The sequence below is a fragment of the Ciconia boyciana genome, unplaced genomic scaffold (assembly GCF_034638445.1).
Source record: "Ciconia boyciana unplaced genomic scaffold, ASM3463844v1 HiC_scaffold_38, whole genome shotgun sequence".
NCBI lineage: Eukaryota > Metazoa > Chordata > Aves > Ciconiiformes > Ciconiidae > Ciconia > Ciconia boyciana.
In genome coordinates this window covers 874,534-900,749 of record NW_027328406.1, presented here as the reverse complement: position 1 = coordinate 900,749, position 26,216 = coordinate 874,534, and the positions used below count along the sequence as shown (strand labels likewise).

The following is a 26,216-nucleotide window of genomic DNA, read 5'->3' as shown; positions in this document are numbered from 1 at the left end:
GTACCAGTACTGGACTAGTACCAGCTGCCCCGTACCAGTACCATACCAGTACCAGCTGCCCCATACCAGTACTGGACCAGTACCAGCTGCCCATAGCTACTTCTGTAGAACCAGTACCCGACCAGTATCCGACCAGTACCAACTGGGACCTGTACCGGACCAGTACCAGCAGCAGGGCTGCAGTGGCGATCAACCCAATTAAGGCAATTAATGCCCTTAATTAAGGCAATTAATGCCCTTAATTAAGGCAATTAATGCCCTTAATTAAGGCAATTCATGGTCTTAATTAAGGCAATTCATGGTCTTAATTAAAGCAATTAATGTCCTTAATTAAAGCAATTAATGTCCTTAATTAAAGCAATTAATGCCCACGGCCACGCAACCCCTCTAATTAATTAACCGAATCCCACTAATTAGCAACCCAACCCCTATTAACAAGCCCCCAGGCTGCAGCACAGCCTGTAATTAACCGCGCTAATTAGTAATTAATTATTTAATCCCTAAGAAACAGTAATTAACTCCGCTCATTAACTCCTCGGCGCCCCAGCTCATTAATTAATTACAGCCCAAAGAAGGCAGTCAGTCTCTCGCCCCACTCCGCGCGCTTCATTAATTGCCCCGTGGGTAATTAGCTGGGCTTATTAACGACCGCGGTTTGATAAAAATCTCTGATATAGGCTAAAATGTACGAAAGATATAGGGTAAATATATGGTGAAATATCTAAAGTCTACGTCTAAATATATAGGCTACGTATACGACTAAATATCTCGACTAAATATCTCGACTAAAATTTATAGACTAAATTTATAGACTAAATTTATAGACTAAATTTATAGACTAAATTTATAGACTAAAATATAGAGACTAAATATATAGACTAAAATATAGAGACTAAAATATAGAGACTAAAATATAGAGACTAAATATATAGACTAAATATATAGACTAAAATATATAGACAAAATATATAGACTAAAATATATAGACTAAAATATATAGACTAAAATATACAACTAAATATCTAGACTAAATATGTAGCATAAATATCTAGCATAAATATCTAGCATAAATATATAACATAAATATACGACTAAATAACTAGACTAAAGATATAGAATATACGACTAAATATCTAGACGAAATATCTAGACTAAATATCCGACTAAATATATAGAATAAATATCCGACTAAATATCCGACTAAATACCGGACTAAATACCGGACTAAATACCGGACTAAATATATAGAATAAATATCCGACTAAATATCCGACTAAATATCCGACTAAATATATAGAATAAATATCCGACTAAATATCCGACTAAATATCCGACTAAATATCCGACTAAATATATAGAATAAATACCGGACTAAATACCGGACTAAATATATAGAATAAATATCCGACTAAATATCCGACTAAATACCCGACTAAATATATAGAATAAATATCCGACTAAATATCCAACTAAATACCCGACTAAATATATAGAATAAATATACGACTAAATATCTAGACTAAATATATGACTAGATATCTAGACTAAATATCTAGACTAAGTATACGATGAAATATGTGATGAAATATAGAGAATAAATATACGACTAAATATCTAGATGAAATATCTAGACTAAATATCCGACTAAATATCCGACTAAATATATAGAATAAATATACGACTAAATATCTAGACTAAATATATAGAATAAATATACAACTAAATATCTAGACTAAATATATGACTAAATATCTAGACTAAATATCTAAATATCTAGACTAAATATCTAGACTATATAGACTAAATATCCGACTAAATACCTAGATGAAATATCTAGACGAAATATACAGACTAAATATATAGAATAAATATCCGGACGAAATATACGACAAAATATATAGACTAAATATAAGACTAAATATCTAGATGAAATATCCAGACTAAATATCCAGACTAAATATCCAGACTAAATATCCAGACTAAATATCCGATGAAATATATGATGAAATATACGATGAAATATACGATGAAATATATAGAATAAATAAGACTAAATATCTAGACTAAATATATGACTAAATATATAGACTGAAATATACAACTGGACATGTAGACTAAATATACAACTAAATATCCAGACTAAATATCCAGACTAAACATATAGACTACACATACGACTAAATATCTCTACTAAATATCTCGACTAAACATATAGACTAAATATATAGACTAAACATATAGACTAAATATCTCGACTAAAATATACAACTAAACGTATAGACTAAATACACGCCTAAATATCTAGACGAAACACCCGCCTAAATGCAGAGACTAAAATATATGCCCAAATATATCCGCCGAATGTATAGACCCCATACGGGCCCAAATCCACGAGCAATCGATGGGCAAGAGACGCCCGCTCCTCCACGACCACGCTACCCCCAATTCTATACGTTAACGACTTTTAAGAAAAAATTACTTTTAAGATTAAATTACTTGTAAGATTAAATTACTTTAAAGATTAAATTACTTTAAAGATTAAATCAAGATTTTAAGATTAAATTACTTTTAAGATTAAATTACTTTTCAGATTAAATCAAGATTTTAAGATTAAATTACTTTAAAGATTAAATTACTTTTCAGATTTAATCAAGATTTTAAGATTAAATTACTTTAAAGATTAAATTACTTTTCAGATTAAATCAAGATTTTAAGATTAAATTACTTTAAAGATTAAATTACTTTAAAGATTAAATTACTTTAAAGATTAAATTACTTTTCAGATTTAATCAAGATTTTAAGATTAAATTACTTTTAAGATTAAATCATTTTTAAGATTAAATCAAGATTTTAAGATTAAATTACTTTTAAGATTAAATTACTTTTAAGATTAAATCAAGATTTTAATATTAAATTACTTTTAGGATTAAATTACTTTTAAGATTTAATCAAGATTTTAAGATTAAATTACTTTTAAGATTAAATTACTTTTAAGATTCAATCAAGATTTTAATATTAAATTACTTTTAAGATTAAATTGCTTTTAAGATTTAATCAAGATTTTAAGATTAAATTACTTTTAGGATTAAATTACTTTTAAGATTAAATCAAGATTTTAAGATTAAATCACTTTTAAGATTAAATCACTTTTAAGATTAAATCAAGATTTTAAGATTAAATTACTTTTCATATTAAATTGCTTTTAAGATTTAATCAAGATTTTAAGATTAAATTACTTTAAAGATTAAATTACTTTTCAGATTTAATCAAGATTTTAAGATTAAATTACTTTTCATATTAAATCACTTTTAAGATTAAATCAAGATTTTAAGATTAAATTACTTTTAAGATTAAATTGCTTTTAAGATTTAATCAAGATTTTAATATTAAATTCCTTTTACTATTTAATTCCTTTTACTATTTAATTCCTTTTACTATTTAATTCCTTTTAAGATTTAATCAAGATTTTACTATTTAATTCCTCTTACGATTTGATCAAGATTTTAATATTTAATTCCTTTTAAGATTTAATCAAGATTTTCCTATTTCATTACTTTTGCTATTTAATTGCTTTTGCTATTTAATTACTTTTGCTATTTAATCAAGATTTTCCTATTTCATTACTTTTACCATTTAATTACTTTATTTAATTACTTCTACTCTTTAATTACCTTTGCTATTTAATCGAGATTTTCCAATTTCGTTACTTTTACCATTTCATTACTTTTACCATTTCATTACTTTTCACTCCTTGTTACTGACTGAATTCCCTTATTTTCGTGGGTCGGGGTGAAACACGGCGTTTTTAACATTAAATCGCTCGCCTCGACCGCTCGGCGCCAAAAACCCCCTCTTTTTTGGAGCAACAATTTTGCCCCAAACCGCCCGAATTCAGCCCAAAACGGCCGCTGCCCCCTCCGCCGGCCGAACCCGCCGCTCTTCCACCCGGAGCAGGTGGTGTTTTTCAAACCGGTGGCTGTTATTCCTTTCGCATGCAAAAAAAGCCCCCCCCCAACAAAAAAAAAAACCCCAAAAAGGGGAATTTAACCCCAAAGCTCGCTTCTCATTTCTGGCGGGTTTCGACACCCAACCGGGGCTATTTTGGGGCGGAAAAATACCCCGGCGCAGGTGGCACCCGCGGCCCCAACCGCCGCCTGCGCCGTAAACACCCGCAAAACCCGTTTCCTTTTTTGGGGTTGTTTTGCCGGATTCGGGGCCCTGGGGCTGCGGGACTTGGGCGTCCCCGAAGTGCAAAATAATCATAATTATTATTAATAATAATAATAAAAAAAGGGGGTTTGGGGAGGGTTTCAGCACCGTCCCCAGGGGAAAAAATTCGGAGCCGGGAGCGTAGAGCCCTGACTTGAAAAAAATCTGCGTTTTCTATATACCGAGATTTCTTTTGATAGCTATATGATCTATATTATATAAATATATAAATATATATTAAATATTAAATTTTATAAATATAATATAAATTAAATAAAATCAATAAATAATATAAATATTATTAATTATATAAAGATATATAATATATAAATATATATTAAATATTTTTATATCTTTCCATCTATTTAACATATTTTCTGGTATATATAAGTATATTTTTATATATAATATCTAATATAGATACTACGTTATGTGCTTTTATACTTTTATATATTTTCAAATGTTTATATACTCTCTCTATATAAAGTATATATATGAAGCGTATATATATGAATTTTATATATGAAATATAGATATAAAGTATATATATGAAGGATATTTCATATAATTCATATATATACGCTTCATATATATACTTTATATATACTTCATATATACACTTTATATATACTTCATATATACTTCATATATATACTTTATATATACTTTATATATACCTCATATATAGTTTATATATACTTTATATATACCTCATATATACTTTATATATGCTTCATATATACTTTATATATGCTTCATATATATACTTCATATATACTTTATATATATACTTCATATATACTTTATATATATACTTCATATATATAGTTTATATATATTTCATATATATACTTCATATATATAGTTTATATATATTTTATATATATACTTCATATATATACTTTATATATATACTTCATATATATAGTTTATATATATTTTATATATATACTTCATATATATACTTTATATATACTTTATATATATATGCACATACACATATATATACACTTTATATACTCATATACTTCACAGCCTACATAAATATATATAAAATATACTATATTATACGTTTTTCTATATCGAATATATTTTATATTATCAATCTATTCATATATAATAGATATAACATAGATACTCTATTCGATGCTTGTATAATTTATATTTCATTTCCTATATTTATGTATTTAATCTGTTCCATATCATCTATTTTATATATTCATGTCTCAGAGCTAATAGCGAGTAACTAATAGCTAAAAGATATTCTATAAAATAGATGATATAAGATATACGAGATAAAACGGATGAGATAAAATGGAGGAGGAGATAAAACCTATTGCAGAACATATATTTTATATACATATATTATGTTTATATAATGTATTATTATAGAAATTATAATTTTTGTAATATAAATGACACTATTATATGTTATATATTGTAGATTTATATATAAATATAAAATATATTATATAAAATATATGCTATATAATTATGTGTATTAGACGTCACTATATAATATTATAAACCATCTATCATTTAATTTTCCATATTCTCGTATATTTATACCTTTCCATTTTATACCAGATGCCTTTCCCTATCGTCTATACGTATTTTACGTCTTTTTCAAGTAATAACGCTAAAACCCCTCAACCCGCACCAGAAATCCCCCCCAATTTGACCTAAAAACCCTGAAAAAAAGGAAAAAAAATAACCCAACCCCCCCCCCCGCTCCCTTTGTCTGCCGGGATTAAGTTTTTATCGCGAGGAGGGGGGGAAAAAAAAAAAGAAATAAAAATCCGATTATTGCCTGAATCGAGCGGAAATCCTGCGAGTGCTGAATTCGCCTTTCTACTTCACGAAGAAATGCAATAAAAAAAGAGGTTTCGCCATAAAAAAGAGCCGCCCTGCTGGCGCAAACCCCATTTCTGGCGCTTTTCAACCCATTTCGACGTCGTCGTTTCGTTTTGCCGCCGCTGAGAGGCCTCCGCCCCCCAAATCGCTATTTTTCCCCTCAAAAATCCCCTTTTTTTCACCCAAAATGGCCCGTTCTAAGCCTACCCACTGGATAAGACCAACCCAAAGCGCCCTGCCGGCAACCCTAATTAGCGATAATTCATGAAAAATTAGATTAACGGGGAGATTTCGCGGGGTTAGTCATAAATAAGGGGGAAAAAATATATAAAATTCACAAGAACGGCCCAAAAAGGGCAAAAAAAAGCCCTTACTCAAGTCCCCACGTAAAATTTAACCTTCTCTTAATTAATCGTTAAGGCTAAAATAGCCAATTTTTTTGGGGAAAAAAAATTAATCAGCAGGATTTTTATCTGAATTAATAAATCCTCTGGTAAGGAAGGAATTAAAAAAAAAAAAAGAAATCTCCGCTGAAAGGATTTAAATACACATTTTTGGGGGGGGATTAAGGTCAAACTCCTCTGAAACAGCCCCCAAAACCCATCAAATTCAAGGGTTTTTACAGAAAAATGGGGTTGGGGTTGTTCTTCGCTAAAACCGCCCTAAAAAAATGATAAAAATGAAGATTTTTTTTTTTAAAGTCAAGACTAAGTCACCCGCGAGCACCCAAAATGCCTCGGCACGGCCTGCAGACTCGCTAGGCAAAGCGTCCGATCAAAAAGAAAAATATATCTAAGATATAAAAAGATTTAGAGCCCAGAACTGAACATTTATAAAACCGGATAATTTATAATAACGGAGCGTTGCGAGCCTATAATTGATAATTTGTAACTGATCATTGGGAGCCTATGACGTCTAAATTATAATTTACGACTTCTAAATTATAATTTACGACGTCTAAATTATAATTTACGACGTCTAAATTATAATTTACAAGTTCTAGATTATTTTATAATTTATATATTTATATAAATCTATATATTTCTATAAATTTATACATTTCTATAGATTTATATATTTCTATAAATTTATTATATATTATATATTATTATATATTATTTATTATATATTATTATATATTATATATTATATATTATTCTATATTATTATATTATATACTATATATTATTATATATTATTAATATATTATTATATATTAATATATTATATATTATTATATATTATACACGATGTATTATTATATATTATATATTATATGTTATATATTATATATTATATATTATATATTATATATTACTATATATTATATATTATATACTATATACTATATATTATATACTATATATTATATACTATATATTATATATTATATATTATTATATATTATTTATTATATAGTACATAAAAATATAACTGATATATAAATATATATATATATTTATAACTTATTATACATTGAACTTACAAATTATAATTTAGAACTTCGAATTTAGAACCTATAACTTCTAAAGTATAATTCAGAAGTCACAAATTATAATTTGGAACTTCGAATTTAGAACCTGCGACTTCTATAATTATAATTTAGAACTTCTAATTCCTAACTGATAACTTACAATCCCTAATTTAGACTTTATCACCTCGAAATTGTAATTTATAACTTCTAATTTAGAACCTATAACTTATAATTTCTAATCTCTAACTTATAACTCCTAACTTGTAATTTCTAATTTCTAATTATGTCTAACGTCATTTCTAAGTTATAAATTATAATTTCTAACTTATCATTGATAATTTATCATCCCTAATTTCTATCCTACAATTTCTAATTGAGAACATTTTCTAACTTATAAATTATAATTTATAACTTGTAACTTATCATTTCTAATTCCGAACTTATAAATTATAATTTATAACTTGGAATTTAGCACCTATCACTTACAATTTATCGTTGCTAACTTATAATTTCTAGCTGATGACTTATTATTTCTAATTTACGACTTATAAATTATATTTTATAACTTCCAATTTAGAACCCAGAGCTGAGAATTTATAATTCCTAACGGATCACTTATACGAACTCATAACTTACATAAAAATAACTATATTTTGCCATATTTTAACGAGAAATATCACTATCTTTCTCTTTCTCAAGTTTTTTTTTCTATTTTTCCACTTTTTCTAAGAAGAGCCAACAGCCAAACACTTAAAACCCCCCCAAAACACTAAAAAAAATATAAAAAATTCCAAGTCCTCCCCGCTCTTATCTCCCAAATCCTTTTTGTGGCTTATTTTGGCCCTAAAAGTCCTTTTTTTTTTTTTTTCCCCCTCCCCATTTTGCCCAAACAAAACGATTTCTCCCCCAGAAAAATAAAATATATTTCTATTTAGAATATTATTTTTAGGGGAGAAAAAAAAAAAAATCACTATTTCTACTCTACCCGACCCCCCCTCAATTAAATATCGTCCCTTGGAGGAAAATGTCATTTTTCGCACCAAAAAACATCTCCCGGCTTAAAAAAATCCATGGACTGAGCCCCGAAACCTGCCTCTTTGACCTCAAATTTCATATTTCCTCCAAAAACCACCATAAACCTGCCCAAATTTGGGGCTTTTTTGGCCATTTTTGCCATCAAATTGCCCCCGGATTAATTTTTTCCACACACACACACAAAAAAGACTCTAAAATCGACTTTTTTGCCCACTTCTGCCATCAAATCCCCTGCGGATCATTTGGCCCCCCTAAAAAAAGACCCTAAAATTTGACTTTTTGACCTATTTTTGACCATGGCATCACCCCCAGATGAATTTTTGCCAAACAAAAGACCCTAAAATCGACTTTTTTGCCCAAATCTGTCATCACAACACCTACGGATGATTTTTTCCCTCTAAAAAAAGACCTTAAAATCGACTTTTTTTGCCCAATTCTGCCGTCAAATTGCCTCAGGGTCAATTTCCCCCCCAAAAAAACCCTAAAAAATCGACTTTTGGACCCATTTTTGACCCTCAAATTGTCACCGGCCAAATCTCCTGCCCCCCAAAAATCGACTTTTTGACCTCAAATCGCCTCCAAATGGACATTTCCCCCAAGAAAATGCCCTAAACCCGACATTTTGACCCACCGACTGCCGTTTCGGCCCCCGAAGGGGGGGGTCTCGCGCCCTCGAGCCCCCCCCCGCCCCGGCCAAAATTTGGGGAGAAAAAGACCAAAATTCGTCGTGGCGAGATGTTGAGGACGAGGACTTACCGGAGGAGACGGTGACGACGGTTCCTGCGCCCCACGCATCGATACCACCAGCTTAGTCACGGTGGGGCGAAGCCAATGCCCCGGCGTGCAAAAACTCCTCCTCTGGCAATTTTGGGGGCTAAAATCCATTTTTAACCAATTTGGGGTATTTTTACCCCTTGGCGCATCCAAGAAATTAAATATATATATATATATATGGATTTTTCTCCTTTTTGGGTGCATCCCGCAGACTTAAAATCGGGGGGTTTTATTTGTTTCCTCCTCCTCGGGTGCGTCGTGCAGACTGATACGACAGAAATGTGAATATCCCGCCAAAAATGGGCAAAGAACGGAGAGAAAAGGTGAAAAGAAGCCAAAAAAGGAAAAAAGCATCACCGTATTTGGGGCAAAAGTGGACAGAAAAAGGAGAAAACCCCGTATTTGGGACCGCAATGCTCATATAAGGCGGAGAAATACCCATATTTGGGGGGAAAAAAAGGCATAAAATAAAAAGCATCTGGATATTTGGGGTGAAATGAGCCAAAAGAGGCAAAAGCATGCAAATATTTGGGGCAAAAATGGCGATAAAGAGGAAAATACGCCGCATTTGAGCACAAAATGCCCATATAAGGCAGGGAAAGGTCCATATTTGGGGAAAAAAAATGCCAAAAAAGGCAAAAGCATCTGAATATTTGTGGCAAAGATGCCACAAAAGGCAAAAATGTGTGAATATTTGGGGCAAAAATGGCAATAAAGAGGAAAATACGCCATATTTGGGCACAAAATGCCCATATAAGGCAGGGAACGGTCCATATTTGGGGAGAAAAAATGCCAAAAAAGGCAAAAGCATCCGAATATTTGTGGCAAAGATGCCACAAAAGGCAAAAATGTGCGAATATTTGGGGCAAAAATGGCAATAAAGAGGAAAATACGCCATATTTGGGCACAAAATGCCCATATAAGGCAGGGAAAGGTCCATATTTGGGGAGAAAAAATGCCAAAAAAGGCAAAAGCATCCGAATATTTGGGGCAAAGATGCCACAAAAGGCAAAAGCGTGCAAATATTTGGGGCAAAAATGGCGATAAAGAGGAAAAATGCCCATATAAGGCAAGGAAATGCCCATATTTGGGGGTGGAAAAATGCCATAAAAGGAAAAAGCAACAAAATTTGGGGCAAAACTGGCTATAAAGGGTAAAAGCATCCCCATATTTGCTAGAAAAATCGCTAAAATGAAACTTCATCCCTTTTTTGTTTTTACAAACCGGACATAAACAGCGAAATCATTCGCGTATTTAAGGGAAAATGGCGATAAAAGCCAGTAAGCTGCCAGTATTTGGGGTAAAAATGGCTCTAAAAGGCAAAACATCCCCAGATTTGGGGTAAAACCAGAAATAAAGTGCAAAAACATGCCCAGATTTGGGGCAAAACTGACCCTAGGTGAACAAAATATCCCTGTATTGGGGTAAAAATGGCCAAAAACGGAAAAGCATCCCAGGATTTGGGGCAACGCCAGGCAGAAAAGCCCCAAGCATGTCCATATTTGGGGCCAAAGTGGCCAAAAACAGGAAAACATCCCAAAACTTAGTACAGAAATGCCCATAAAAACCAAAGCATCTCCATATTTAAGGAGAAAAATGGTAGTAGAAGCAAGACATCCCAGTTTTGGGGTTAAAATGGCCAGAAAGGGGAAAAGGGCACAAACCACACAAAGAGACCCAGATTTTGTGCAAAATTACTCAAAAGGGGCCAAAGCATGCCCAGATGTGGGCTGAAAGCGGCCAGAAGAGCCCAAGCATCCACAGATTTGGGGCAAAACTCGGCCAAAAAGGCAAAGCATGCGCAGATTTGCTGCAAAACGGCCAAAGGATGGAAAAACATCCCCAGCTTTGATGCAAAATGTGGAATAAAGGGTAAAACGTGGCCAGATTGAGGGCAAAAGTGGTGCTAAAAAGGAAGGAATCACCGTTTTAGGCAAAAATGATATTAAAAAGAAAAAGGATTCTCATAGTTGGAACACACCTGGTCATAAAGGGCATAAGATACCCATAGCTGGGGAGAAAAACCGTACTAAGAGGCAAAACTTCCCCAGATTGGCTGCAAAATGGGCCACAAAGGAGAAAAACATCCGCAAAATTGCTGTGGAAGTGTGGAGGAAGAGGAAGAGGGCACAAGCGGGGGCTGGTCCCCCGGGAAAGGCCCCCCCGGGCGCAGCCGCTGCCGGGAGCGGAGCTGAGCCCCAGCACCGTTTTTGTCACCGCCTGCACCACCGTGATCAGCACAACCACCACAAGCAGCACCAGCACCCACGGTGACACAGGGAGGCACAAAATCCCCCCGGCGCAGCCCCCTCCTCTGCGGGGCCGCACGCCCGAGCAGCCACAGGCTGAGCTCAGCCCTCCCGCACCCCAAAATGCCTGTAAAAGCAAAAAATTATGCCACATTTGATACAAAACTAGAAAGAATGTGGAAAGCTGCCACAGATGAGCTGCGGAAATCACCATAGAAGGAAAAAGCATCCGCAGAGTTGAGCAGAACTGGGGGAAAGGGGCAAAACCATCCTTGCATTGGGGCAAAAAAGGCATTAAAAATGCAAAACATCTTCAAGGTTGTTGCAGAACTGGGTAGAAATGCAAAAGCATCCTGATAGTAGGGGGAAATGGTCATCAAACACAAGAGGATGGGCATCTCTGGGCTAAACTGGGCACAAAAGGCAAGACATCCTGGGATTTGGGGCAAAACAGGACATAAAAGGCAAAACATTCCCAGATTCCATGCTGAACCGGCCATAGGGGATGAAACATCCCCAAATCGGGCCGGAACTGAACATAAATGGCAAAACATGCCAAGATCTGTTGGAAAAAGAAATGGGATGCAAGCCCAAAGCATGGCCACGGTAGGGGCAACAATGGCCACAAAGAGCAAAATGTGTGCAGCTTTGGGGCAAAAACTGGAGAGAAAAGGCAAAGCGGCCCAAGGCTTCCTGAGAAACTGGGCAGAAAAGCCCAAAGCATCCCCATTTTGGGGTGCAACTGGCCATAACGGGTCAAAGCATCCCCACAGTGGTGCAAAAATAGACCGAAAGGGCAAAAAATGCCCATCTTTGGAGCACAACTGCACTTCAACATCAACCATCCCCAGATTGGGGGTGAAATTGGCAAGAAAGGGAAAAACATGTCCAGATTTGCTACAAAATTGGGAAAAAAGGGCAAACCATCCCCACGTTTGCTGCTAAATTGAAAGTTAAACCACAAAACATGCCCAGATTTAGGGCAAAAATGGTTGTCAAGGGAAAACCATCCCCAAATTTAGAGCAGAAATGGCCATAAAGGGCAAAAAAATCCTGAGATTTGCTGCAGCAGTGGGCAGGAAGGGGCAGAGGGCACAAGCGGGGGCTGGTCCCCCGGGAAAGGCCCCCCCGGGCGCAGCCGCTGCCGGGAGCCGAGCTGAGCCCCAGCACCGTTTTTGTCATTGCCTGCACCACCGTGATCAGCAGTAGCAGCATAACCACCACAACCAGCACCACCCACGGTGACACAAGGAGGCACAAATTCTCCCCAATGCAGCCCCCTCCTCTGCGGGGCCGCACGCCCGAGCGGCCACAGGCTGAGCTCGTCCTTCCTGCACCCAAAAATGACCCCAAAAGGGCAAAAACATTCCCAAAACCTGCAGAACATCCACACAGTTGGGCAAAAGTGGCCATAAAGGAACAAATGCTCCCAGTTTTTTGGCAAAACTACCTGGAAGATAAAAAATCATTGTGATAATTGGGGTAAAACTACACATAAAGGGCAAAATATCCCCATCTTTCAGGCAAAACTGGGCATGAGAGGCAAAACATCCCCAGCTTTGCTGCAAAAATCACCGTGGAAGGAAAAAGCGTCCCCAGAGTTGGGCACAACTGGGGAGAAAGGGGAAAAGCATCCTCGTATTTGGGGTTGAAATGGCATTAAAATGTAAAAAATCCCTACAGTTGTTGCAGGACGGGCTCTAAATGCAAAAGCATCTTCAAAATTTAGGAAAAAATGGCTCTTAAATAAAAAAGCCTGGGCACATCTGGGGTAAAACTGTCCCCAAAAGGCAAAACATCCCCAGGCCTGGGGCAAAACAGGGAGAAAAGGGAAAACATGCCCCTGTGTCCTGCACATACGAGCAAAAGGCAGAACCTTGCCAGGGCTGGGGCAAAACTGGACAGAAAAGTCAGAACATCCCCAGGTTTGATGCAAAAGCAGCCACAGAGGAAAAACATCCCCAGCAGTGGGACAAAACTGCACTGAAAAGGCAAAATCCCACAATCTCCTGAAAAAAAATGGGCACAGAAGCCCAAAGCATGGCAACAGTAGTGGCAAAAATAGACAGAAGGAAAAAATACCCACCGGTTTGGGCAACATCCGGAGATAAAAGTTAATGCATCCCAAGGCTTCCTGAGAAACTGGGCAGAAAAGCCCAAAGCATCCCCATTTTGGGGTGTAATTGGCCATAACGGGTCAAAGCATCCCCACAGTGGTGCAAAAAGAGACCGAAAGGGCAAAAAATGCCCATCTTTGGAGCACAACTGCACTTCAACATCAACCATCCCCAGATGGGGGGTGAAATTGGCAAGAAAGGGAAAAAATGCCCAGATTTGCTGCAAAATTGGGAAAAAAGGGCAAACCATCCCCACGTTTGCTGCAAACATGATAATGAAGAGCAAAACATGCCCAGATTTAGGGCAAAAATGGTTGTCAAGGGAAAACCATCCCCAAATTTAGAGCAGAAATGGCCATAAAGGGCAAAAGCATCCCCAGGTTTGCTGCAGCAGTGGGCAGGAAGGGGCAGAGGGCACAAGCGGGGGCTGGTCCCCCGGGAAAGGCCCCCCCGGGCGCAGCCGCTGCCGGGAGCCGAGCTGAGCCCCAGCAGAGTTTTTGTCATTGCCTGCACCACCGTGATACACAGCATAACCATAACTACCAGCACTACCCACCGTGACACAGGGAGGCACAAAATCCCCCCAGCACAGTCCCCTCCTCTGCGGGGCCGCACGCCCGAGCGGCCACAGGCTGAGCTCATCCCTCCCCCACCCAAAATGCCCCTAAAAGCAAAAAAACCCACCAGGTTTGTTGGAAAACTCGACATGAAGAGCAAAAGCATCCCCAGATTTGCTAAAATGTCCCTAAGGAGCAAAATCATCCTCATTTCTAGGGGAAAAATGGTCAGAAAAGGAAAACCAACCTCATATTTGTTGAAAAGATGCCCACAGAGGGTGAAACATTCCCATCTTTCAGGCCATTCAAGAGAATTAGAAGCAAAAACATCCTCACACCAAGGGAAAAAAGGCAACAAACAGCAAGGAATGCCCTGATTTGCTGTAAAAGGAGGCAGGTAGGGCGAAAATACTCCCATTTGGGAGAAATATTGGCCATAAAGAGCAAGGCCTGCCTTGATTTGGGGCAAAACTGGACATCAAAGGCAAAACATCCCAAGGTCTGAGCAAAATCTTAGCGCACCAGCCCAAAGAATGCACAGAGTTTGGACAAAAAGGGCAACAGAGGGCAAAACATCCCAACACCTGCTACAGAAATGCCCATGAAAGGCAACAGCCAGCCCGTATTGAAGACAAAAATGCTGCTGAAAAGGAAAAGCTCCCCAGCTTTGGGGCAAAAATGGCCCCAAGAGGCAAAACATCGCCACAGGGGCTGCAGAACATGCCCCAAAAGCTCCAGCATTCCCAGAGGGAGGGCAAAAATGGTCCAAGCAGGAAAAGCATCCCCACGTTCGGTGCAACCCATGACCATCAAGGGCAAAACGGCCCAGGACTCACGGCAACCCTGGCCAGAAAGGGGAAAAGGGCACAAACGGCACAAACAGCCCCACACTTGGTGCAAAAAAAGGCACCAAGGGAACAAGGATCCCCCAGGTTTGGGCCAAATCAGCCATAAGGGGCAGAACATGGCCAGATTTGCTGCCAAATGGGTGAGAAAGGACACGAGCAACCCCATATTTTGGGTGGGGGAAAGCCCAGAAAGGGCAAACCATCCCCATCTTTCCAGCAAAATTGGCAATAAGATGCAAAATATCCCCAGATTTTCAACAAAAGTTGCCGTGAAGTGCAAAATATCCACAAATTGGGGAAAAAAATCAACTGGGACAATAAAATTCTCGCATAGTTTGGGCAAAAATTATCATAACGTGCAGAACATCCACCGATTTGGGCAACAGTGGCCATAAAGGACCAAAGGCCCCCACATTTTGGGCAAAAAAACCTGGAAGAGAAAAAAACATTGCCATATTTGGGGTAAAACTGCACATAAAGGGCAGAAAATCCCCATCTTTGAGGCAGAATTGGGCATAAGAGGCAAAACATCCCCAGCTTTGCTGCAAAAATCACCGTAGAAGGAAAAAGCGTCCCCAGAGTTGGGCAGAACTGGGGAGAAAGGGCAAAAGGATCCTCGTATTGGGGGCAAAAATGGCATCAAAAGGGGAAACATCCTCAGGGGTGCTGCAGACCTGGCTGGAAATTCAAAAGCATCCCGACATTTGGGGAAAATTGTCATCAAACACAAGAGGATGGGCATCTCTGGGCTAAACTGGGCACAAAAGGCAAGACATCCCGGGATTTGGGGCAAAACAGGACATGAAAGGCAAAACATTCCCAGATTCCATACAGAACTGGCCATAGGGGATGAAACATCCCCAAATCGGGGCAAAACCGAACATAAAAGGTAAAGCATCCCAAGGTCTGCTGAAGAAAACGGGTATACAAGCCCAAAACGTGGCCACATTAGGGGCAAAAATGGCCACAAAGATTAACATGTCCACAGATTTGGGGCAAAACCAGGCAGAAAAGCCCCAGGCATCTCCACGTTTGGGGCCAAAGTGGCCACAAATAGAAAAACATCCCATAATTGGTACAGAAATGTCCGTAAAAACCAAAGCATCTCCATCTTTAGGGACAAAAATGGTAGTAGAAGCAAGACATGCCCCTTTTGGGGTTAAAACTGGCCAGAAGAGGGAAAAGGACATAAACCACAAAAACAGACCCCCATTTTGTGCAAAATTAGTCATAAAGGGCAAAAGCACCCGCAGACGTGGGCTCAAACTGGCCAGAAGAGCCACAGCATCCCCAGATTTTGAGTCAAAACGGACCCAAATAAGCAAAGCATGCCCAGTGTTGGGGCAAAATTGCCAAAGAAGGGAAAAACATCCCCACATTCACTGCAAAAAGCACAATGAAGGGTAAAACATGGCCAGATTGAGGGCAAAAATGTTCCTAAAAGGAAAGGCATCACCACTTCAGGCAAAAAAGATATTAAAAGGAAGAAGTATTCTCATATTGGGAACAAATCTGGTCATAAAGGGCATAAGATACCCATAGCTGGGGAGAAAAACCGTACTAAGAGGCAAAACTTCCCCAGATTGGCTGCAAAATGGGCCACAAAGGAGAAAAACATCCACAAAATTGCTGTGGCAGTGTGGAGGAAGAGGAAGAGGGCACAAGCGGGGGCTGGTCCCCCGGGAAAGGCCCCCCCGGGCGCAGCCGCTGCCGGGAGCCGAGCTGAGCCCCAGCAGAGTTTTTGTCATTGCCTGCACCACCGTGATACACAGCACAACCATAACCACCGAAATCAGCACTACAAGCAACACCACCGTGATACAGGCGGCTACAAAATCACCCCAACACAGCCCCCTCCTCTGCGGGGCCGCACGCCCGAGCGGCCACAGGCTGAGCTCAGCCCTCTCATGTCTCAAAATGCCCCTAAAAGCAGAATATCACCCCACAATTTCTCCAAAACTGGGCACAAATTGCAAAACATCCCAGATTTTCTGCAAAAATCAACGTAGAAGGAAAAAGCATCCCTAGAGTTGGTCAAAAGTGGGGAGAAAGGGCAAAAGCATCCTCGTATTTGGGGTTAAAATGGCATTCCAAGTAAAACATCCTTGCACTTGTGGCAGGACGGGTTCTAAATGCAAAACCATCTTCAAAATTTAGGCAAAAATGGGTCTTAATTAAAAAAAGCCTGGGCACATCTGGGGTAAAACTGTCCCCAAAAGGCAAAACATCCCCAGGCCTGGGGCAAAACGGGGAGAAAAGGGAAAACATGCCCCTGTGTCCTGCACATACGAGCAAAAGGCAGAACCTTGCCAGCGCTGGGGCAAAACTGGACAGAAAAGTCAGAACATCCCCAGGTTTGATGCAAAAGCAGCCACAGAGGAAAAACATCCCCAGCAGTGGGACAAAACTGCACCGAAAAGGCAAAATCCCACGATCTCCTGAAAAAAAATGGGCACAGAAGCCCAAAGCATGGCAACAGTAGTGGCAAAAATAGACAGAAGGAAAAAATACCCACCGGTTTGGGCAACATCCGGAGATAAAAGTTAATGCATCCCAAGGCTTCCTGAGAAACTGGGCAGAAAAGCCCAAAGCATCCCCATTTTGGGGTGCAACTGGCCATAACGGGTCAAAGCATCCCCACAGTGGTGCAAAAATAGACCGAAAGGGCAAAAAATGCCCATCTTTGGAGCACAACTGCACTTCAACATAAACCATCCCCAGATTGGGGGTGAAATTGGCTATAAAGGGAAAAAATGCCCAGATTTGCTGCAAAATTGGGAAAAAAGGGCAAACTACCCACGTTTGCTGCAAACATGATAATGAAGAGCAAAACATGCCCAGATTTAGGCAAAAATGGTTGTCAAAGGAAAACCATGCCCAGAATTACAGCAGAAATGGCCATAAAGGGCAAAAGCATCCCCAGGTTTGCTGCAGCAGTGGGCAGGAAGGGGCAGAGGGCACAAGCGGGGGCTGGTCCCCCGGGAAAGGCCCCCCCGGGCGCAGCCGCTGCCGGGAGCCGAGCTGAGCCCCAGCAGAGTTTTTGTCACCACCTGCACCACCGTGATCAGCAGCACAACCATCCCAAGAACCACAATCAGCACCACCCACCGTGATACAGGCGGCTACAAAATCCCCCCGGCGCAGCCCCCTGCTCTGCAGGGCCGCATGCGCGAGCGGCCACAGGCTGAGCTCATCTCCCCTGCACCCCAAAATGCCACTAAAAGCAAAAAAACCCCAGAATTCCTGCAGAAATCACCACAGAAGGAAAAAGCATCCCCAGTTTTGGGCAGAACTGGGAATAAAAGGCAAAACCATCCTTGTATTGGGACAAAAAAGGCATTAAAAATGCAAAACATCTTCAGGCTTGTGGCAGAACTGGCTAGAAATGCAAAAGCATCCTAATAGATGGGGAAAATTCTCATCAAACACAAGGGGATGGGCATCTCTGGGCTAAACTGGGCACAAAAGGCAAGACATCCCGGGATTTGGGGCAAAACAGGACATGAAAGGCAAAACATTCCCAGGTTCCATGCAGAACTGGCCATAGAGGAGAAGACATCCCCAGATCGGGGCAAAAAATCCCAAGATCTGCTGAAAAAAAATAGGCACGCAAGGCCAAGCATGGCCACAATAGGGGCAAAAATGGCCACAAAGAGCAACGTGTCCTCAGATTTGGGGCAAAACCAGGCAGAAAAGCCCCAAGCATGGCCATGTTTGGGCCAAATTGGCTACAAGCAGAAAAACATCCCAAGAATTGGTCCAGAAATGCCCGTAAAAACCAAAGCATCTCCATCTTTGGATGAAGTGCCATGCAACTGTCATTTTACTTCAAGGGTTCCTGAAAAGGAGCTGATTCCAGGAGTGATTAAACAAGGAGTAAACTGCCTGGAGTCTTGGGCACAGGATTCCCCAGGGAATACATTGGCTGGCATGGGAATCTGTAAAGGAACAGTGAACAATCCACCTGTCACTCAGGTAAGGCAGGCTTCAGCTTGGTGCTTTGCTCCTGCTTCTGCCCTTTTTATTACCGTTGAGTGAAAAGGCATCTCTGGCCTTGGTGGGTTTGTACAGAGGTGAATGAAGGAAGAATTTGGCCCTGTTCATGATTTTAACAGTAAGCAGAAAAAGAAGCTGTGCTCATCTCTTAGAGCTCTGTGGGCTCAACAGGTCCAGCAGTCAGGCATAGAGTGGGCAGGTTTTCATCACTCAAAGGCAACAGGTAGCATTTGAATGCTCAGGGGTGTGACTAGTCTGTGCAGTAGGCGTGCAACCAGGGTTTGTCATGTAGCTGTTCCCACTCAGAGCGTTGCTTGGGTGTGCTCTGCTTCATCGTCCAGCCCATGAGAACCAGTCCTGGGGTGTGCTTGGCTAGTACCCTGACACGCGGGTAAGAGATTTTCCCAGGATCAGAAATGTTCCTTGGTCTGCCAGTTCAGCTGTAGCTGCAGATGGCTTGGATTGTGCTGTTTTACAGATGCATTTCAGTATAAAGCCCAAATAGAATTTAAATAGCCAAGACCCCAGCTGCAGTAATTTGGTGCAGCTCTCCTAACTGCAGTGGAGCTGTGCTGGTTTATACCAGCTGAGGTATAAGCTGAGGGCTCCCACCCCAGGAGGCTCTGCAAGACAACCCTCGGCCTGGCTCTTCTCTCAGCACCCAGGGACCCTTCCCTGCCTTGCAAGGAGTCCTCCTGGCCCTGCCAGCCCTGCTTCCAGCCACTCGAACCCCTGCTTGCGCCCGCGCCTCCGCGCCCTGCACGCCACATCAGTCCTCCCTCACCGATTCCGCTGTGCGGCGGCTACGGGTCGAGCTTCCCCTTCAACAGCCCCGCGTTGGCTGCAGCGGGGACAAGAAAGGGACAAACCATGCCCAGACGGGCAGCGAGCGTGGCAATAAAGGGCAAAAGGTGTCCCAGTTTTGGGCCAAAATGGTCATAAGAGGAAACCATGGGCAGATGTGGTGCAGAACCGGGCAGGAAGGGGAACAGCAGTTTTTGTCACTGCCTGCAGCACTGTGCTAACCCAACCAGCAGCACAACCACTACCACCAGCACCCACGGTGACACAGGGAGGCACAAAATCCCCCCAACGCAGCTCCCTCCTCTGCCAGCCCACACCCCTGAGCATCCACAGGCTGAGCTCATCCCTTCTGCACACCAAAAATCCCCCCAAAGGGAAACCAAGCCTTACCTTGGGGGCAACAAGCACTATCAAGGGTAAATCATACTATATTGAGGGAAAAACTCACCGTAGGAGGCAAAACATGCCAACACTGGTGCCCAAAAATGACCATAAAGTGCCAAAGATCCCCACAGATGTGGGAAAATGACCATCAAATGCAGAGAAATGCCAATCCTTGGGGCAAAATTGTCCATAAAGAGCAAATTCAACCCCACAGTTGGGGCAATCATGACCCTGCAACACCAAACACCCCCAGATTTCTGCACAGCTGGCAAGAGAGGGCAAAGCAAAAAATGACCCCAGAATTCCTGCAGAAATCACCACAGAAGGAAAAAGCATCCCCAGTGTTGGGCAGAACTGGGGAGAAAGGGCAAAACCATCGTATTGGGAGAAAAAAAGGCATGAAGAATGCAAAACATCTTCAGGGCTGCTGCAGAACTCGCTAGAAATCCAAAAGCATCCTGATATTTGGGGGAAATTGTCATCAAACACAAGAGGATGGGCATCTCTGGGCTAAACTGGGCACAAAAGGCAAGACATCCCGGGATTTGGGGCAAAACAGGACATGAAAGGCAAAACATTCCCAGGTTCCATGCAGAACTGGCCACAGAGGACAAAACATCCCCAGATCGGGGCAAAACATCCAAAGATCTGCTGAAAAAAAATAGGCACGCAAGCCCAAGCATGGCCACAATAGGGGCAAAAATGGCCACAAAGAGCAACGTGTCCTCAGATTTGGGGCAAAACCAGGCAGAAAAGCCCCAAGCATGGCCATGTTTGGGCCAAATTGGCTACAAGCAGAAAATATCCCAAGAATTGGTCCAGAAATGCCCGTAAAAACCAAAGCATCTCCATCTTCAGGAGCAAAAATGGTAGTAGAAGCAAGACATGCCCCTTTTGGGGTTAAAACTGGCCAGAAGAGGGAAAAGGACATAAACCACAAAAACAGACCCCCATTTTGTGCAAAATTAGTCAAAAGGGCAAAAGCACCCGCAGATGTGGGCTCAAACTAGACGTGGGCCATAAATAGAGAAACACGCCCTGAGTTGGGATAAACTGGCAATAAAAGGCAAGGTATTCCCATATTGTCAGCACAACTGCACCTGAGAGCCAAAGCACGTCCAGCTTTGGGTCGAGAATGAGCCGAAGACCAAAATGATGTCCAGATTTGGGTTCAGAATGGCCCAAAGAGCCAAAGCATGCCCAGACTTGGAACGACGTAGCAAAACAGGGCAGAATATCCCCAGATTTGTTAAAAAATTGACAACAAAGTGCAAAAAACATGCCCAGATTTCCACAAAACTCATCCTAAAGTTAAAAATATCCCCACAGCTGGTGCAGAAACCACCATAAAAGCCACAGCATCCGCATTGTCACTGGGGAGTGGGCAGGAAGGGGCAGAGGGCACAAGCGGGGGCTGGTCCCCCGGGAAAGGCCCCCCCGGGCGCAGCCGCTGCCGGGAGCGGAGCTGAGCCCCAGCACCGTTTTTGTCACCCCCTGCACCACCCTGACATGAACACCAGCCCAACCACCAGCACCCAAGCTGACACAGGGGGCACAAAAGCCCAGATTTCCAACAAAAAAGGGCAAAAGCATCCCAATATTTAGGGAAAAACACATACAAAAAACCCCATCACTAAATTTGGTCCCGAAGTGGCCAGAAAAGGGAGAAGCAGTTTTTGTCACTGCCTGCAGCACTGTGGCACCCCAACCCACAGCATAACCACTGCCAGCACCCACGGTGACACAGGGAGGCACAAAATCCCCCCGGCGCAGCCCCCTCCTTTACGGGGCCGCACGCCCGAGCAGCCACAGGCTGAGCTCAGCCCTCTTGTGTCCCAAAATGCCCCTAAAAGCAAAAAATAATCCCAGGTTTCCTGAAAAACTAGAATGAAAGTGCAAAACCACCCCACATTTGCTAAAACATCCATAAGGACCAAAAGCATCCCCATTTCTAGGGGAAAAATGGTCAGAAAAGGAACACCATCCTCATCTCTCTTGAAAAAAATGCACTTAGAGGGCAAAACATTCCCCCTTTTTGGGCAACACTGGGAATAAGATGCAAAAACATCCTCATACATAGGGAAAAAAGGCGATAAACTGCAAGAAATCCCCTGATTTGCTGTAAAAGCAGGCAGGTAGGGGAAAAATACTCCCATTTTGGGGAAAAATGGGCCATAAAGAGCAAGGCCTGCCTTGATTTGGGGCAAAACTGGACATCAAAGGCAAAACATCCCAAGGTTTGAGCAAAAACTTAGCGCACCAGCCCAAAGAATGCACAGAGTTTGGACAAAAAGGGCAACAGAGGGCAAAACATCCCAACACCTGCTACAGAAATGCCCATGAAAGGGCAAAAATCAACATTGAAGGAAAAAGCATCCCTAGAGCTGTTCAAGAGTGGGGAGAAAGGGCAAAAGCATCCTCGTATTGGGGGTTAAAATGGCATTCCAAGTAAAACATCCTTGCACTTGTGGCAGGAGGGGTTCTAAATGCAAAACCATCTTCAAAATTTAGGCAAAAATGGGTCTTAATTAAAAAAGCCTGGGCACATCTGGGGTAAAACTGTCCCCAAAAGGCAAAACATCCCCAGGCCTGGGGCAAAACGGGGAGAAAAGGGAAAACATGCCCCTGTGTCCTGCACATACGAGCAAAAGGCAGAACCTTGCCAGGGCTGGGGCAAAACTGGACAGAAAAGGAAAAACGCCCCCAGATCTCATGCAAAAGCAGCCACAGAGGAAAAACATCCCCACAGTGGGACAAAACTGCACCGAAAAAGCAAAACACCCCAGATTTAGGGCAAAACTCTGCAGAAAGTACAAAAAATATCCCATATTTGCTGCAGATAAATGCGTAAAGGCAAAAGCCTGTCCGGTTTGGGGCTACAATGGCCATGAAATGCAAAATAGCCCCGTGTTTGCTGCAAAAAGAACCAGAAAGGAACAAAGAATCCTCATAATGGGGCAAAACTGTCCTTGAGAGGCAAAACATCCCCACGTGGGCAGCAGGCATGGAGCTAAAAGGCAAAAGCATCTCATAGGTGGGGAAAAAGTGGCAATAAAGGGCAAAAGATGCGCAGATTTACACAAAAATGGTTGTCAAAGGAAAACCATCGGCTGATTTGTTGCAGAAATGGCCATAAAGGGCAAAGCATCCCCAGGTTTGCTGCAGCAGCGGGCAGGAAGGGGCAGAGGGCACAAGCGGGGGCTGGTCCCCCGGGAAAGGCCCCCCCGGGCGCAGCCGCTGCCGGGAGCCGAGCTGAGCCCCAGCACCGTTTTTGTCACCACCTGCACCACCGTGGTACATAACACATCCACCAATACAAACATAAGCACCATCAGCACCCTCGGTGACACAGGGAGGCACTAAATCCCCCCAACGCAGCTCCCTCCTCTGCCAGCCCACACCCCTGAGCATCCACAGGCTGAGCTCATCCCTTCTGCACACCAAAAATCCCCCCAAAGGGAAACCAAGCCTTACCTTGGGGGCAACAAGCACTATCAAGGGTAAATCATACTATATTGAGGGAAAAACTCACCGTAGGAGGCAAAACATGCCAACACTGGTGCCCAAAAATGACCATAAAGTGCCAAAGATGCCCACAGATGTGGGAAAATGACCATCAAATGCAGAGAAATGCCAATCCTTGGGGCAAAATTGTCCATAAAGAGCAAATTCAAGCCCACAGTTGGGGCAATCATGACCCTGCAACATCAAACACCCCCAGATTTCTGCACAGCTGGCAAGAGAGGGCAAAGCAAAAAATGACCCCAGAATTCCTGCAGAAATCACCACAGAAGGAAAAAGCATCCCCAGTGTTGGGCAGAACTGGGGAGAAAGGGCAAAACCATCGTATTGGGAGAAAAAAAGGCATGAAGCATGCAAAACATCTTCAGGGCTGCGGCAGAAATGGCTAGAAATGCAAAAGCATCCTGATATTTGGGGGAAATTGTCATCAAACACAAGAGGATGGGCATCTCTGGGCTAAACTGGGCTCAAAAGGCAAGACATCCCGAGATTTGGGGCAAAACAGGACATAAAAGGCAAAACATTCCCAGATTCCATGCTGAACCGGCCATAGGGGATGAAACATCCCCAAATCAGGCCAGAACTGAACATAAATGGCAAAACATGCCAAGATCTGTTGGAAAAAGAAATGGGATGCAAGCCCAAAGCATGGCCACGGTAGGGGCAACAATGGCCACAAAGAGCAAAATGTGTGCAGCTTTGGGGCAAAAACTGGAGAGAAAAGGCAAAGCGTCCCAAGGCTTCCTGAGAAACTGGGCAGAAAAGCCCAAAGCATCCCCATTTTGGGGTGCAACTGGCCATAACGGGTCAAAGCATCCCCACAGTGGTGCAAAAATAGACCGAAAGGACAAAAAATGCCCATCTTTGGAGCACAACTGCACTTCAACATAAACCATCCCCAGATTGGGGGTGAAATTGGCAATAAGGGGAAAAAATGCCCAGATTTGCTACAAAATTGGGAAAAAAGGGCACACCATCCCCACATTTGCTGCAAACTTGACAATGAAAGGGAAATCATGCCCAAAGAAAGTGCAAAAAATGTACTAAAAGGAAAACCATCTTCATAATTAGTGTAGAAATGGCCATAAAGGGAAAAGCATTCCCAGTTTTGGCCACAATTTGCTACAAACACACAAATATTCCCATATGTGGGGCAAAACTGGACAAAAATTCTAAAACATTCCAGGTAGTTTGGATAAAAACAGAATTGATTTGCAAAATAACCCCGTTTTCACTGTGAAGTGGGCAGGAAGGGGCAGAGGGCACAAGCGGGGGCTGGTCCCCCGGGAAAGGCCCCCCCGGGCGCAGCCGCTGCCGGGAGCCGAGCTGAGCCCCAGCAGAGTTTTTGTCACTGCCCGCATCACCGGGATAAGTAGCAGCCCAACCACCACCAGCACTATCCACGGTGACACAGGGGGGCACAAAATCTCCCCGGCGCAGCCCCCTCCTCTGCGGGGCCGCACGCCCGAGCGGCCACAGGCTGAGCTCGTCCCTCCCACACCCCAAAAAGCCCCTCAAAGGGAAAAACAGCCCCATATTAGGGGCAAAAATACCTATAAAGGGTAAAAGCATCCCCAGATTTAGGGAAAAACTGGCCACAGGAGGCAAAACATGCCTCCACTCATGCCAAAAATGAGCATAAGGTGCAAAAGATCCCCACAGATGTGGGAAAATGATCCTCAAATGCAGAGAAATGCCAATCCTTGGGGCAAAAATGTCCATAAAGAGCAAATTCGACCCCACATTGGAGGCAATCATGACCCTGCAACATCAAACACCCCCAGATTTCTGCACAGCTGGCAAGAGAGGGCAAAGGCCTCTTCTTATCAGGTCCAAAAATGGCCATAAAGGAGAAAACCATCCCCAGGTTTGGGGCAAAACTGTCTCTAAATACAAGACGCATTGCCGTATTTGGAGCAAAAGGAGCTGGAAGGCAAAAGCTTCCCCATCCTTAGGGCAAAAAGGGCCGTAAAGGGCAAAAGCATCCCCAGATTGGCTGCAGAAGGGGCCAGAAAGGGGAAAAGCAGCGTTTTTGTCACCGCCTGCAGCACTGTGCCAGTGTAAGCACCACAACAACCACCACCAGCACCCACGGTGACACAGGGAGGCACAAAATCCCCCAGCGCAGCTCCTGCCTCTGCGGGGCCGCACGCCTGAGCAGCCACCGGCTGAGCTCGTCCCTCCCGCACCCCAAAAAAAACCGCAATCGGGCAAAAGAGTTGCAGATTTGCTGTAAAAATTACCCCAGAAGGAAAAAGCGTCCCTAGAGTTGGCCAGAACTGGGGAAAAGGGGCAAAAGCATCCTCGTTTTGGAAGCAAAAATGGTAATAAAAGGCAAAACATCCCCAGATTTGCAGCAGCACTGGCACTACAAGCCAAAAGCATCCTCATAT

The 26,216-nt window shown here is 41.9% G+C and overlaps 1 gene segment (V, D, J or C); it reads right to left on the bottom strand.

Annotated features, from left to right (window-relative positions):
- LOC140645783 (immunoglobulin gamma-1 heavy chain-like) overlaps positions 1–26,216 on the bottom strand; it is a 143,377-nt gene that overhangs the window by 89,625 nt on the left and 27,536 nt on the right. Inside the window, 1 exon segment of the C gene segment in view lies at positions 9,329–9,379. Within this exon segment, the coding sequence occupies positions 9,329–9,379 (51 nt within the window).